The sequence below is a fragment of the Schistocerca cancellata genome, chromosome 1, assembly GCF_023864275.1.
Source record: "Schistocerca cancellata isolate TAMUIC-IGC-003103 chromosome 1, iqSchCanc2.1, whole genome shotgun sequence".
NCBI lineage: Eukaryota > Metazoa > Arthropoda > Insecta > Orthoptera > Acrididae > Schistocerca > Schistocerca cancellata.
Window position 1 is genome coordinate 888840645 of NC_064626.1, and position 13264 is coordinate 888853908.

Below are 13264 nucleotides of genomic sequence, written 5' to 3' on the forward strand. Positions count from 1 at the left end.
CCTTGGTCGAGATGTTCGTATGCAAGTGGATACCGGTTCTGCTGCCACTATAATTAATTCTCAGACGTATCTTCAGTTGGGTTCTCCACTCCTGTCACCTGTGTCACTCGGCAATTACAGACGTACAATAAACAGAAGATTTCTCTCTTGGGACAGTTTAATGCTGAGGTATCTTACAAATCCGTCGTTCGCACTGTTCCCATATTTGTGGTCGACCAGAGCAACGCAGAAAATCTTTTTGGTTTCAATGCCTTTCGCGTTTTTTGGTTCTCCATAGATGACTCTGTCAATATTGTCTCTGGTGCTATTCCTTATGCTCAACTGGATTCCTTGTCGACGACATTTTCGTCCCTTTTCTCTCCTGGGTTAGGCCATGCAAACGACTTTGAAGCTCATATCACGCTCAAACCCACTGCTCGGCCTAAGTTTTTTCGGGCTCGGCCCATTCCTGTGGCCCTTCATGATCAGGTAAAACGGGAGTTGGATCGTCTCACTACTTCAGGGGTCTTGCTTCCTGTCACTTCCAGTGAGTGGTCCTCTCCTGTCATTGTCGTTGCTAAGCCATCTCTGTGGCGATTTCAAAGCCACTGTAAATGCTTATGCCTCCAAAACGCTCATGGATGCCCAACAAAAGTATTCTCAAATTGAGAAAGAAGCTTTGGCCATTATTTATGCTCTTCATAAGTTTGGTGTTTTTCTCTATGGCTCAAAATTTCATCTTGTTACGGATCACAAACCACTTGTTTCCTCATTTCATCCATCAACGTCACTTCCCGACAAGGCTGCACACCGCCTGCAGCGTTGGGCTCTTTACTTGTCTCATTTCAATCATGAGATTCATTTCCGGCCAACGGCTCAACATGCAAATGCTGATGCTCTGTCTCGCCTTCCCATGGGTCCTGATCAGGCATTCGATAGGGACGAACTTTTGAGTTTCCACCTGGATGTTGCCGAGCAACGGGTTGTGGGCGGGTTCCCCATCACTGGGGACAGGCTGGCAGCTGCTACTGGTTCTGACCCTACCCTCTACCTGGTTTTATGCTGTATTCAGAAGGGTTGGCCAGATCGCCCGTCCACAAAGACTTCTGATCCGTTGCGGAACTACTACGCTTTGCGCTACCGCCTCACGGCTAGGGATGGTGTTATCCTCCTCTCCACTGACAATGCTTCGCCGCGTGTTGTGGTACCTGCGTCTTTGCGTGCTTCGGTCTTGTGCCTCCTTCACCAAGGGCACTGGGGTGTGTCTCGCACAAAATCTCTGGCGCGCCGTCATGTGTACTGGCCTGGCATCAACTCTGAAATAGCACATATGGTCGCTGCCTGTGGCCCTTGTGCGTCAAGGCCGCTGCCCCGAAGTCATCTTTGTCACCGTGGCCTTCGCCTGAGAAGCCATGGGAGCGCATTCATGCTGACTTTGCGGGACCCTTTTTAGGTACTTATTGGCTCCTCGTAATTGACGCCTACTCTAACTTTCCTTTCATTGTCCGTTGCACGTCGCCTACCACCGCGGCAACCACCAGTGCTCTCGCCCGCATTTTTTCTTTGGAATGCCTCCCCTCCACTACTGTTACTGATAATGATCCGCAATTTGCCTCTTCCGAATTTGCGGATCTTTGTGCTCGTCACGGCGTTATGCATGTCACTGCCCTGCCGTTCCATCCACAATCCAACGGTGAGGCTGAACGACTGGTCCGCACATTTAAGGCTCAGATGCAGAAACTTCTGACTTCTTCTGCTGCTGATGATGATGCGCTTCTCCAGCTTCTGGCGTCTTACCGTTTCACCCCCATGGGCGACCACAGCCCGGCTGAGCTCTTACATGGCCGACAGCCCCGCATGCTACTTCATCTTCTGCGGCCTTCCACCTCACGGCCGCGGGTGCCTTCACTTGGCCGGTTCACTGCCGACGACCTCGTCTGGGTACGGGGATATGGCAGGCGGCCAAAATGGAGCCCGGGCCGCATCTTAAGACACCGTGGCAGATGCCTGTATGAAATCCAGACGGACACAGGTGTTGCAGTGCGTCATTCGGACCAGCTTCGGTCTCGTGTGCCAGCAACGCCTGTTCCGAATGCCACTACACCACCTTTGGCTCTACCTGACGCTTAGGATCTTGGCATCTCTCAATACTCACAACGCAGCCCTCTCACCGTCATCGCGACGCCAGCACAAGAACGGATGCCACCAGGAGATGTGCCCATGCAGGAACCGGATGACCATCCTCTGTCAGAGCAAATCTACTCGCCTCCTCTTCCAACGGACGCCGACACATCGCCCATGTCTCCTGTCATATCAACTGGACTTGCCGCAACGGGCAGATTGGTGCATGGGGCCCCAGCAGATTCCGTCCGTACGGGAAGCCTCCTCCTCGAGACTTTACGGCGAGTCAAACAGCGCCTATGGACGTTAGCCATCTCCAGGACACCTCCATCAAAGTGTTGTGACTCGCTGATCATTCAAAGCGCCCCCGCGCAATTACGCGCATCCTCTACGTGCGGCGCTGTCTGCCAGCCATGCAGCAGCTGCGCCACCTAAGCGGCCAGCCGAGCAGCGGCCGCTAGACTGGGACTCAGTGCTCATTCGAATGCTAACGTGTACACAAGTCTTGCTTGTCAACTTACTCTGTGACTTATATATGTTGTGTCGTTCTGAAATATATGTGTTAAACTTGACATTATAACAAAAACATATGTAAAGAGACTTACAAGAGTAATGGAAAACTTTATATGAGATTGAAACTGAAATTACTAAAAGGATAATCATTTAAAATTACTACATTTTTATTCAAGAAATCTCATTGTATGAATGTGTGTGAAAAATGTTGCTTAACCATCTTAGAGCTATTGCAGTATATGAGAGTCTTTAAGCAGAAATCAAACAATGGAAAATCCAGGATGGAATGTAACAATAACATGAAAAGGAAAGTTGCTTCTCACCATATAGCAGAGATGCTGAGTTACAGATAGGCACAAGACTGTCACAAATATAGCTTTCAGCGAGAAAGACCTTTGTCAAAATTAGATGACCTCAGTTGCCTGAGACTTTTTTGCCTGAGACAAAAAGTGTGAGCTGCACTTGTGGGAGTGTGTATGTGTGTGTTTGTGATCTAATTATGACAATGTCCTTACTGGCGAAAAGCTATATTTGTGACAGTATTTTTGTTGTGCCTATCTGCGACTCAGCATCTCCGCTATATGGTCAGTAGCAACTTTCCTTTTCACAGTCTTTAAGCAGAGGTTCTAAACTGAGGAATGTGCATTGTCGGAAAAAACATGCTTGTAGTTAGAAAATTTTCCAATATTTATTGAAAATGAAAGTGAGAGAATTGAAAAATATACTAACTGTGATAAAATATCACAAGAAAAGAATCAGTCAAACATCTCTATTAAAAATCTCAATAATTAGACTTAAGAAGAAAATGTAGGCCTCACCAATATCTGTGCAAGTTTCCAGTCCTTACATGAAAAGGATAGTGGTCTCCTGGTCCGCATTTCTGATCTACATCTACGTGTGCAGTGCCATGACACGCATGGCAGAGTTACGTCCCACTGCACCAGTTATTAGGCATTCTTCCTGTTCCATTCACATACAGAGTGCAGCAAGAATGATTGTTTGAATGCCTTTGTGTGTGCATAATTATTCTAATCTTATCCTCATGATCTCTATGTGAGTCATACATAGGGGGTTGCAGTATATTCCAACAGTCATCATTTAAAGCCCTTTCTTGAACCTTTGTTAGTAGACTTTCTTAGGATACTTTAAGTCTATCTTCAAGAGTCGCTCAGTTCAGTTCCTTCAGTATCTCTGTGGCACTCTCCCATGGATCAAACAAACCTGTGACCATTTGTGCTGCCCTTTTCTCTGTATACATTCAATATCCACAGTTAGTCCTATTTGGTACACTTACCACATACTTGAGCAATATTGTGGGATGAGTCACATGAGTGATTTGTAAGCAATCTCCTTTGTAGACTGATTGCGCTTCCCCAGTATTTTACCAATAAACTAAAATTTATCACCTGCTTTACCCACAACTGAGCCTCTATTATCATTCCATTTCGTATCTCTACAAAGTGCTACACCCAGGTATTTACATGAGTTGGCTGATTCCAACAGTGGCTCATTGATACTGCAGTCATTGGACACTATGTTTTTTTTTCATTTTGTGAAGTGCACAATTTTACATTTCTGAACATTTACAGAAAGTTACCAATCTTTGCAACACTTTGAAATCCTATCAAGATCTGAATGAATATTTATGCAGCTTCTTTCAGATAGTACTTCATCAGAGATAATTGCACCATCTGCAAAAAGTCTGGGGATACTATTAATATTGTCTCCAAGGTCATTAATATACAACACGAACAGCAAGTCTCCCAACACACTTCCCTGGGGCACACCAGAAGTTACTTCTACATCTGACGATGACTCTCCATCCAAGATAACATGCTGCATCCTCCCTAACAAAAAGTACTCAATCCAGTCACAAATTTCACTTGATACCCTATATGATAGTACTTTTGACAATAAGTGTATGTGTGATACTGAATAAAATGCTTTTAAGAAAGCAAGAAATATTGCATCTACCTGACTGCCTTGATCCAAAGCTTTCAATATGTCACGTGAGAAAAGTGCGAATGTGAGTTGGGTTTCACATGACTGATGTTTTCAGAATCCATGCTGGCTGGCATTGATGTCATTGTGTTCAAGATACCTCATTATGTGTGAGCTCAGTATATGTTCTAACATTCTATAGCACATCAATGTGAAGGATATTGGTGGTAGTTTTGTGGATCACTAGTACTACCCTTCTTGTAGATGGGTGTGACCTGTGCTTTTTTCCAAGAACTGTCCATGGACTTTTGTTCATGGGATCTATGATAGATTACAGTTTGAAGAAGGGCTGGCTCAACTGCAAACTAAGTAAAGAATCTGATAGAGATTCCATCAGGCCCTGGAGCTTTGTTCAATTTTAATGATTTCAGCTGTTTGTGAACACCACTGACACTAATGCTTATTTCACTCCTCTTTTCAGTGGTGCAAGGATAAATTAGGGCAATTCTCCTGTGTTTTCCTTTGTAAAGGAGCATTTGAAATGAGATTAACCATTTCAGCTTTTGCTTTGCTATCTTCAGTTCCAGTTCCTGTTTCATTTGCTAGGGACTGGATACTAACTTTGGTGCCACTAGGAGCCTTTACGTATGACCGCAATTTCTTTGGATTTTGTGAAATATATTCTGATAATATTCTGCTATGGTGGTCACTGAAGGCATCAGGCATTGCACTCTTGACAGACAAATGAATTTCGTTCAGTATCTCTCTATCTATAGCCCTATGTTTTGTTTTACACCAATTATGCAGTAACCTCCGTTTCTTTCGAAGTTTCTTTACAGTGACTGTGTACCATGGAGAGTCCCTCCCATTATAAACTGTTCTACTGTGTACCTTTCTATCCAGTGCATGATCAACTATTCTTTCAAAGTTGAGCCATAGTTTCTCTACATGCTCCTGCCATGTGCTGAAAGTTTCAAATTCCTCACTGAGATATGACACTACTGATACTTTACCTAGTTTACTGAAGAACATATATCTTTATGCTTGTTTTAGTGTCCTGTGTACTTCACTTATCATTGTTGCCACAAACTACATCTACATCTACATCTACATCCATACTCCGCAAGCCACCTGACGGTGTGTGGCGGCGGGTACCTTCAGTACCTCTATCGGTTCTCCCTTCTATTCCAGTCTCGTATTGTTCGTGGAAAGAAGGATTGTCGGTATGCCTCTGTGTGGGCTCTAATCTCTCTGATTTTATCCTCATGGTCTCTTCGCGAGATATACGTAGGAGGGAGCAATATACTGCTTGACTCTTTGGTGAAGGTATGTTCTCGAAACTTTGACAAAAGCCCGTACCGAGCTACTGAGTGTCTCTCCTGCAGAGTCTTCCACTGGAGTTTATCTATCATCTCCGTAACGCTTTCGCGATTACTAAATGATCCTGTAACGAAGCGCGCTGCTCTCCGTTGGATCTTCTCTATGTCTTGTATCTACCCTATCTGGTACGGATCCCACACCGCTGAGCAGTATTCAAGCAGTGGGTGAACAAGCGTACTGTAACCTACTTCCTTTGTTTTCGGATTGCATTTCCTTAGGATTCTTCCAATGAATCTCAGTCTGTCATCTGCTTTACCGACAATCAACATTATATGATCATTCCATTTTAAATCACTCCTAATGCGTACTCCCAGATAATTTATGGTATTAACTGCTTCCAGTTGCTGATCTGCTATTTTGTAGCTAAATGATAAAGGATCTATCTTTCTGTGTATTCGCAGCACATTACACTTGTCTACATTGAGATTCAATTGCCATTCCCTGCACCATGCGTCAATTCGCTGCAGATCCTCCTGCATTTCAGTACAATTTTCCATTGTTACAACCTCTCGATACACCACAGCATCATCTGCAAAAAGCCACAGTGAACTTCCGATGTCATCCACCAGGTCATGTATGTATATTGTGAATAGCAACGGTCCTATGACACTCCCCTGCGGCACACCTGAAATCACTCTTACTTCGGAAGACTTCTCTCGATTGAGAATAACATGCTGCGTCCTGTTATCTAGGAACTCCTCAATCCAATCACACAATTGGTCTGATAGTCCATATGCTCTTACTTTGTTCATTAAACGACTGTGGGGAACTGTATCGAACGCCTTGCGGAAGTCAAGAAACACGGCATCTACCTGTGAACCCGTGTCTATGGCCCTCTGAGTCTCGTGGACGAATAGCACGAGCTGGGTTTCACATGACCGTCTTTTTCGAAACCCATGCTGATTCCTACAGAGTAGATTTCTAGTCTCCAGAAAAGTCATTATACTCGAACACAATACGTGTTCCAAAATTCTACAACTGATCGACGTTAGAGATATAGGTCTATAGTTCTGCACATCTGTTCGACGTCCCTTCTTGAAAACGGGGATGACCTGTGCCCTTTTCCAATCCTTTGGAACGCTACGCTCTTCTAGAGACCTACGGTACACCGCTGCAAGAAGGGGGGCAAGTTCCTTCGCGTACTCTGTGTAAAATTGGTATCCCATCAGGTCCAGAGGCCTTTCCTCTTTTGAGCGATTTTAATTGTTTCTCTATCCCTCTGTCATCTATTTCGATATCTACCATTTTGTCATCTGTGCGACAATCTAGAGAAGGAACTACAGTGCAATTTTCCTCTGTGAAACAACTTTGGAAAAAGACATTTAGTATTTAGGCCTTTAGTCTGTCATCCTCTGTTTCAGTACCATTTTGGTCACATTGTGATCACTGATACCGAATTCAATGTGGACATTCTCAAAGAGGTCAGGTCTATTTTTGGCAGTAGGTCCAAAATATTCTCATCATGAGTGAGGTTCCTAACTCACTGTTCTAGGTGGTTTTCAGACAAGGCACTTTGTAATGTTGCACAGGATGTCTTATCACACCAACCACAAGTAATTTTCCAATTACTTGTTGGATGATTAAAGCCTCCAGTGACAATCACAGTATGATTGGGGAACTTATATACAAGTGAACTGAGGTTTCCTCTAACATTTTCAGTTACATCAGGAGATGAGTCTGGTGGGCAATAAAGGCTCTAATTATCATTTTATGCCTACCCCTGACACTGAGTCTTGCCCAGGCAATCTCACAAGTAGTTTCAATTTCTGTCTCAGTGGATTTGAGTTTCTTGTCTACTGTGACAAATACACCACCTCCATTTCCCATCTGCCTATGTTTTCGATATACATTGAAATTTTCCACAAAAATCTCACTGCTATCAATTTTAGGTTACACAAGCTTTCTGTACCTAGTATTATGTTAGCTTCACTACTTTTCATGAGTACTTCAAATTCTGGAACTTTGTTGCAAATGCTTCGGCAGTTAATCATTAGGAGTTTAATATTTTCACCTCTGGGAGGCATTTCTTTCAGTCTTACACTGATACTTTTTGGTTTCCTAGAGCTATCGTTATCTGTGTTCGATGGAGAGTCACCTAATCTAAAACATCTCCTGGGTGCATTCCACACAATTTCAGATGTCAGAAATTACGTTGGGAAAAAAAGGATGATTCCCTAAAGTGCAAGATTTTATTGGAGATTTTACTGAATCCATGGCAATCTGACAAACATTATAATTTCAAGAGTAACAAAGATGTTGTAAGGTGAACATTTTGATCTAACTGGCTGTGGTTATATCCATGGCGGGTTTATTCTAAAGCTGTTAATTGTACGCTTTGTAAATTGTGTGTGGTGCTGTGGCCACTTATAATGGATTACATTCATCACAGTACAATTATAATTTGCAACATTTTCAAAAAGTTTCATGAATCTGCAAAAATATATTGTTGTTGTTGTGGTTGTGGTCTTCAGTCCTGAGACTGGTTTGATGCAGCTCTCTATGCCACTCTATCCTGTGCAAGCTTCTTCATCTCCCAGTACCTACTGCAACCTACATCCTTCTGAATTTGCTTAGTGTATTCATCTCTTGGTCTCCCTCTACGATTTTTACCCTCCACGCTGCCCTCCAATACTAAATTGGTGATCCCTTGATGCCTCAGAATGTGTCCTACCAACTGATCCCTTCTTCTAGTCACGCTGTGGCACAAACTCCTCTTCTCCCCAATCCTATTCAATACCTCCTCATTAGTTATGTGATCTACCCAAATACATATGAATTTCAAAAGGCATCAAAATGCAATTGAAAAGTCACCTAATTTTTTCTAGTATTATGACAAACAAAATATGACTGTGAAAGAGCTCATCAGTGACAATTTTGAAAAAGTAAAAACTAATTGTACAAAGATGAAATCAGTTTTTCTTGCATAGTGTTTGGTGCTTTCTTCTCACATTTACCAGGAAGTTGGCCACTGCTTTCCTACTCATTCCATCACTCAATTTTTACAGCTTCAGTACATCTCATAATACCGACAGAATGAATATCTCAAACAGGTGACTTCCCTTTAAAAAGAAGAACAAATTAAAGTGCTGTTTTTGATGATTTATTGCAGTATAGCATACAGTAAGGCATAAAACATTGCAGAAACATTTTGAAAGTGTCCCTAAAAATGTCACCTACATTTCTCAGAGAACCGAAAATGATTTAGACTCTCAAACAAACTGTACTGTTCTATATTTTGCAATATCCTACAGCTTGTCCGCGATGGTAACATGATGTAGTTTACACACAAATTGATTTGGAAAATAATGTTGAAGCTTGTGGCAGTGGTTCAAAAGTACAAAATATGGGAAATGTTATCCATAAAAAATTTCTGATGGCAGGTTAATTGAGAGAATAATGCTCACTACAAGACCAGCAGAAAATAACGTACAGGGAGGGAAAATGTAAAATCTGGGAATGAAAAAACAGGTTTTACTGTAACTATCCTGTTAAATGTTTTTTATCTGTGTAACACTAGCCGCATCCTAAAACTGTACTGTAGAAACAAGTAGGAGAAAATGATGAGCAGATAACAATGTCATCAAAATTACTAAATAATGCGTGTAGTGACATGAAAACCTGCAGGCACCCCTGCATGGACTGGACAAATAAACTACTTAAGCAGCAAACTAGCTAGAGTACTATTTTTGTTACAAATTAAAGCAAAATGTCAGTTACAAGCTGCTGTTGTACTGTTATTACACTTTCTTCCACTCACACGTGAACCATGGGATACCATCGTAAGGAAAAGCATCAGAGTCAGCTTACATTTTCCAATAACAGAAGAAACCCATAAGGTGTATTCCATGTATGTCTCCTAGAGAAATGTGTGCAAAGCAGTTCATATCACTTAACATTATGACAGTCCGAACTTCTCCTTCTATAGTTCTTTAAATTATGTCAAATAAAATACACAAACGTAGACTAAGAAATAATGTTCATTTTCATAAGACAAGAAATAGCCACAAGGTACACTTACCACACTCAAAATTTTCTCACACTCACAATAGGCATAAATGTATGAACTTGAAATTCTTGAACAAATTGCTAAAAACAGTGACCTTGACTCTCTTACAAAAGATTTAAAAAGTTCTGGAAACTTGACCAAAAGAGCATGACTTCTACTCAATGGAAAAATTCATGGAGAATGATCTACAAGAACTGTGCTTTGAGGAGCCATAAGTATTTGTAAATATCTGTATTTGTATTTGTAAATGTGCATGTATTTGTACAATGTATGTAATTAATATATGAGTAGATTTGCATTTGCCTATGTACAAAGCTGTATTATCAGTTGTATTCATTGAGAAAGCCAGTTGCTTGTAAAAATACTGAACATTTTATAATAAAAATTCTAAAATTTCTAAGCATTTTAGTGGATAGCCTTGGTAATTACCTATAAAGCCAAAAGAGGCTATGCCTAATATAATTAGTTCTGAAATAGAATCTATTGTTTTTACCTCCGAGTCTGCCAGCATGGGGAAACTCTAATAATTATGTAAATCACAGAGATTACTATAAATAAATTATTTCTTAGTCATTTACAATTACAAGATTTTTATACCTGTGGAAGATTGTGGCACGTCACTTCTAGCACTTCACCGATCACATCAGGATCTTCAACTTGAATTCCACTGAAGACAGTGTTACCCACAGGTGTGTCTTCTGGAACGACCACTTCATAGGGCTCCTGTAAAAGATAAGAATTGGTATACCGTTCCTGTGAGAAACATAGAAAATGAAAAACTAATAACTAAGCGATTGATACTTTAATCACTTAGTTATTAGTTTTTTCATTTTCTATGTTTTGTGTTAATGTAACACTTATGAAAACAGAAAAAGAAAACTTTAATGCTGATTACATAAAATCAGTTAAAAATCATTTATAAAGGACAACTTCAAACTGCACAAGTATGAGCATAGTGTACTTTGTAAACTTCCAGTCTGGCTATAGTTGACAGAATTTCAAATTAGTGAAGAGTAAAGTAAATAAAGTTTTCTTACTTAAAGAAGCAGTCAAATCAACATACACAGTTCCAGAAGAATTTATTTATAGAATTTGAATTTCAGGCAGTTATTTCTCATGACATATGTTATTTAAATAGCCATCTGTTTTCCCCTTTTGTCTCCTCCAGTAAATTTCCTTGGCCAGGGGTCATGGGTGACTTTCCCTGTATCCTTAACCATTCCCAGTCTCTTTTATTCTATTTGGTTCCAGAAGGAGAAGAAGAAGAAGAAGAAGAAGAAGCCCCTTGTGTGTGTGTGTGTGTGTGTGTGTGTGTGTGTGTGTGTGTGTGTGTGTGTGCACAGGCATGTATATATATGTATCTGCTCCCAATCTGTGGATAGATTATCTTCTACATCATTGATATTTAAATTCACTGGTCACTTTATGTTGCACGTATCTTGGGACACTGATCACTTTCATAGAAATACAGTTTAAAAGCATATTCTCTCCAAGACAAAATTTCAGGCAATGGTCTGCTGTCTTGCCTACATATATCCATATATCTACTTACACCTATAAAAACTGGCGGATTGTCGTTCTCATCAACAATGATGATGGTGACTGGCACTGTAACTATGTTGTTATTCCCATCTTCCACTTCATCTTCCAGTGTCACAAACAGCTTCAGGGTGTCATTTACCTGTCACAAGGAAGGGCACTCAATGTAAGTACTATCATCAAGAGTATAATAATTAATACACAGAGGTATATGTGTTAATTTCACATATTATTTTATACTATCATTTACCTAAACAGTTATAAGAACAAACTTTTACTAAAAATTACAGAAGAGAATATTTCTTACAAAGGGTACACTTATATGTTTGACATTCATGAGGTAACAATCAAATTCTCGAAAATTCTGATAGTGAGCATATTCATGAAAGAAATCAGAAATTTAAAACAAAAGTCTTATATTTCTAATTGGATTATATACCTTTTCTGAATTATTGGCACAATACATTACAATAACATAAAAACACACGACTTTAATGATAGATACAAACAACTTTAAAAATGGGTATAGATTCCCCAATGACATTTAATCTGTGTATTGAGCAAGGAGTGAAAGTAACCAACCAGAACTTTGGAAAGGGAATTAAAGTTCAGAGAGAAGAAATAAAAACTGGGCAGTTTGCTGCTTACACTGTAATTCTAAAAAACATGGCAAAGAACTTGTAAGAGCCATTGAATGGAACGAATACTGTCTTGAAAAGAGGTTATAAAATTAACATCAAAAAAGTAAGACAAAGAGTAACAGAATTCAGCCAAATCATATCAGGTGATTCTGATAGAATCAGGTTAAGAATTGAGACACTAAAAGTACAAGATAAGTTTTGCCATTTGGGCAGCAAAATAAGTGATACAACATAAATAGTGAGGGTGTAAAATGCAGACTGATAATAGCAAAAAGAAATTTTCAAAACAACTGAATTTTAATAGCAAATAAAAATTTTAATATTAGAAGTCCCTTCTGAAAGTATTTGTCTGAAGCATAGCCTTGTACGGAAGTGACACATGGGCGATAAGCAGTTCAAACAAGGAAAGAATACAAGCTTTTGGAATATGGTGCTACAGAAGATGGGTATATCAAGGAACTAACGAAGAGACTCTGTATCAAATTGAGGAAAAAGAAATTAATGGCACAACTTGAGTAAAAGGAGTTATCAGTGGATAAGACACATCCTGTGGAATCAAGGAATCATCAATTTCGTAATGCAAAGAAGTGTGGGGGTAAAAATTGCAGTGGGAGTCTAAGATTGGATGCAGTAAGCAGGATCAAATGAATGTAGGTTGTTGTAGTTACAGAGAGATGAAGAAGCTCGTGCAGGACAGACTAGCACGGAGAGCTTCATTAAACCCATCTTCAGACTGATGACACAACAACAGCAGCAACAACAACAATCAGTGTTAGATTTTCTTGAAAATGACAAGTACATTTGGTCTCAAACTTATTCTTTGTATACTTCTTACATTAGAACTGATGTTCATTTGCAATGTCATGCTTAGATCATTGCATAAAAACTGTTGTGCCATTAAAATTTACATCATGACCACCAGTGAAATTACTGACTGGACATTTAAATAAGTCCAAAAATGCAAATATATAGGAACTTCATAATTTCTTCAAGGACTTAGTGGCAGTTTAACATGTTGTCATTTGTGCATAAACATTATTCTTTACGCAATGTCATAAAAAATTAGGATATGCTCTTTCAGCCAATATACACTCCTGGAAATTGAAATAAGAACACCATGAATTCATTGTCCCAGGAAGGGGAA

At 40.2% G+C, this 13264-nt stretch overlaps 1 protein-coding gene across 1 annotated transcript in view; it reads right to left on the reverse strand.

The window, feature by feature from the left end:
• Window positions 1-13264, reverse strand: part of LOC126190765 (cadherin-87A) — a 699820-nt gene that overhangs the window by 196240 nt on the left and 490316 nt on the right. The window contains exons 6-7 of the mRNA XM_049931292.1: window positions 11493-11621; window positions 10538-10663 (exon numbers count right to left, since the gene is read on the reverse strand). Coding sequence (XP_049787249.1) covers window positions 10538-10663; window positions 11493-11621 — 255 coding nt within the window. The remainder of the gene's footprint in view (window positions 1-10537; window positions 10664-11492; window positions 11622-13264) is intronic.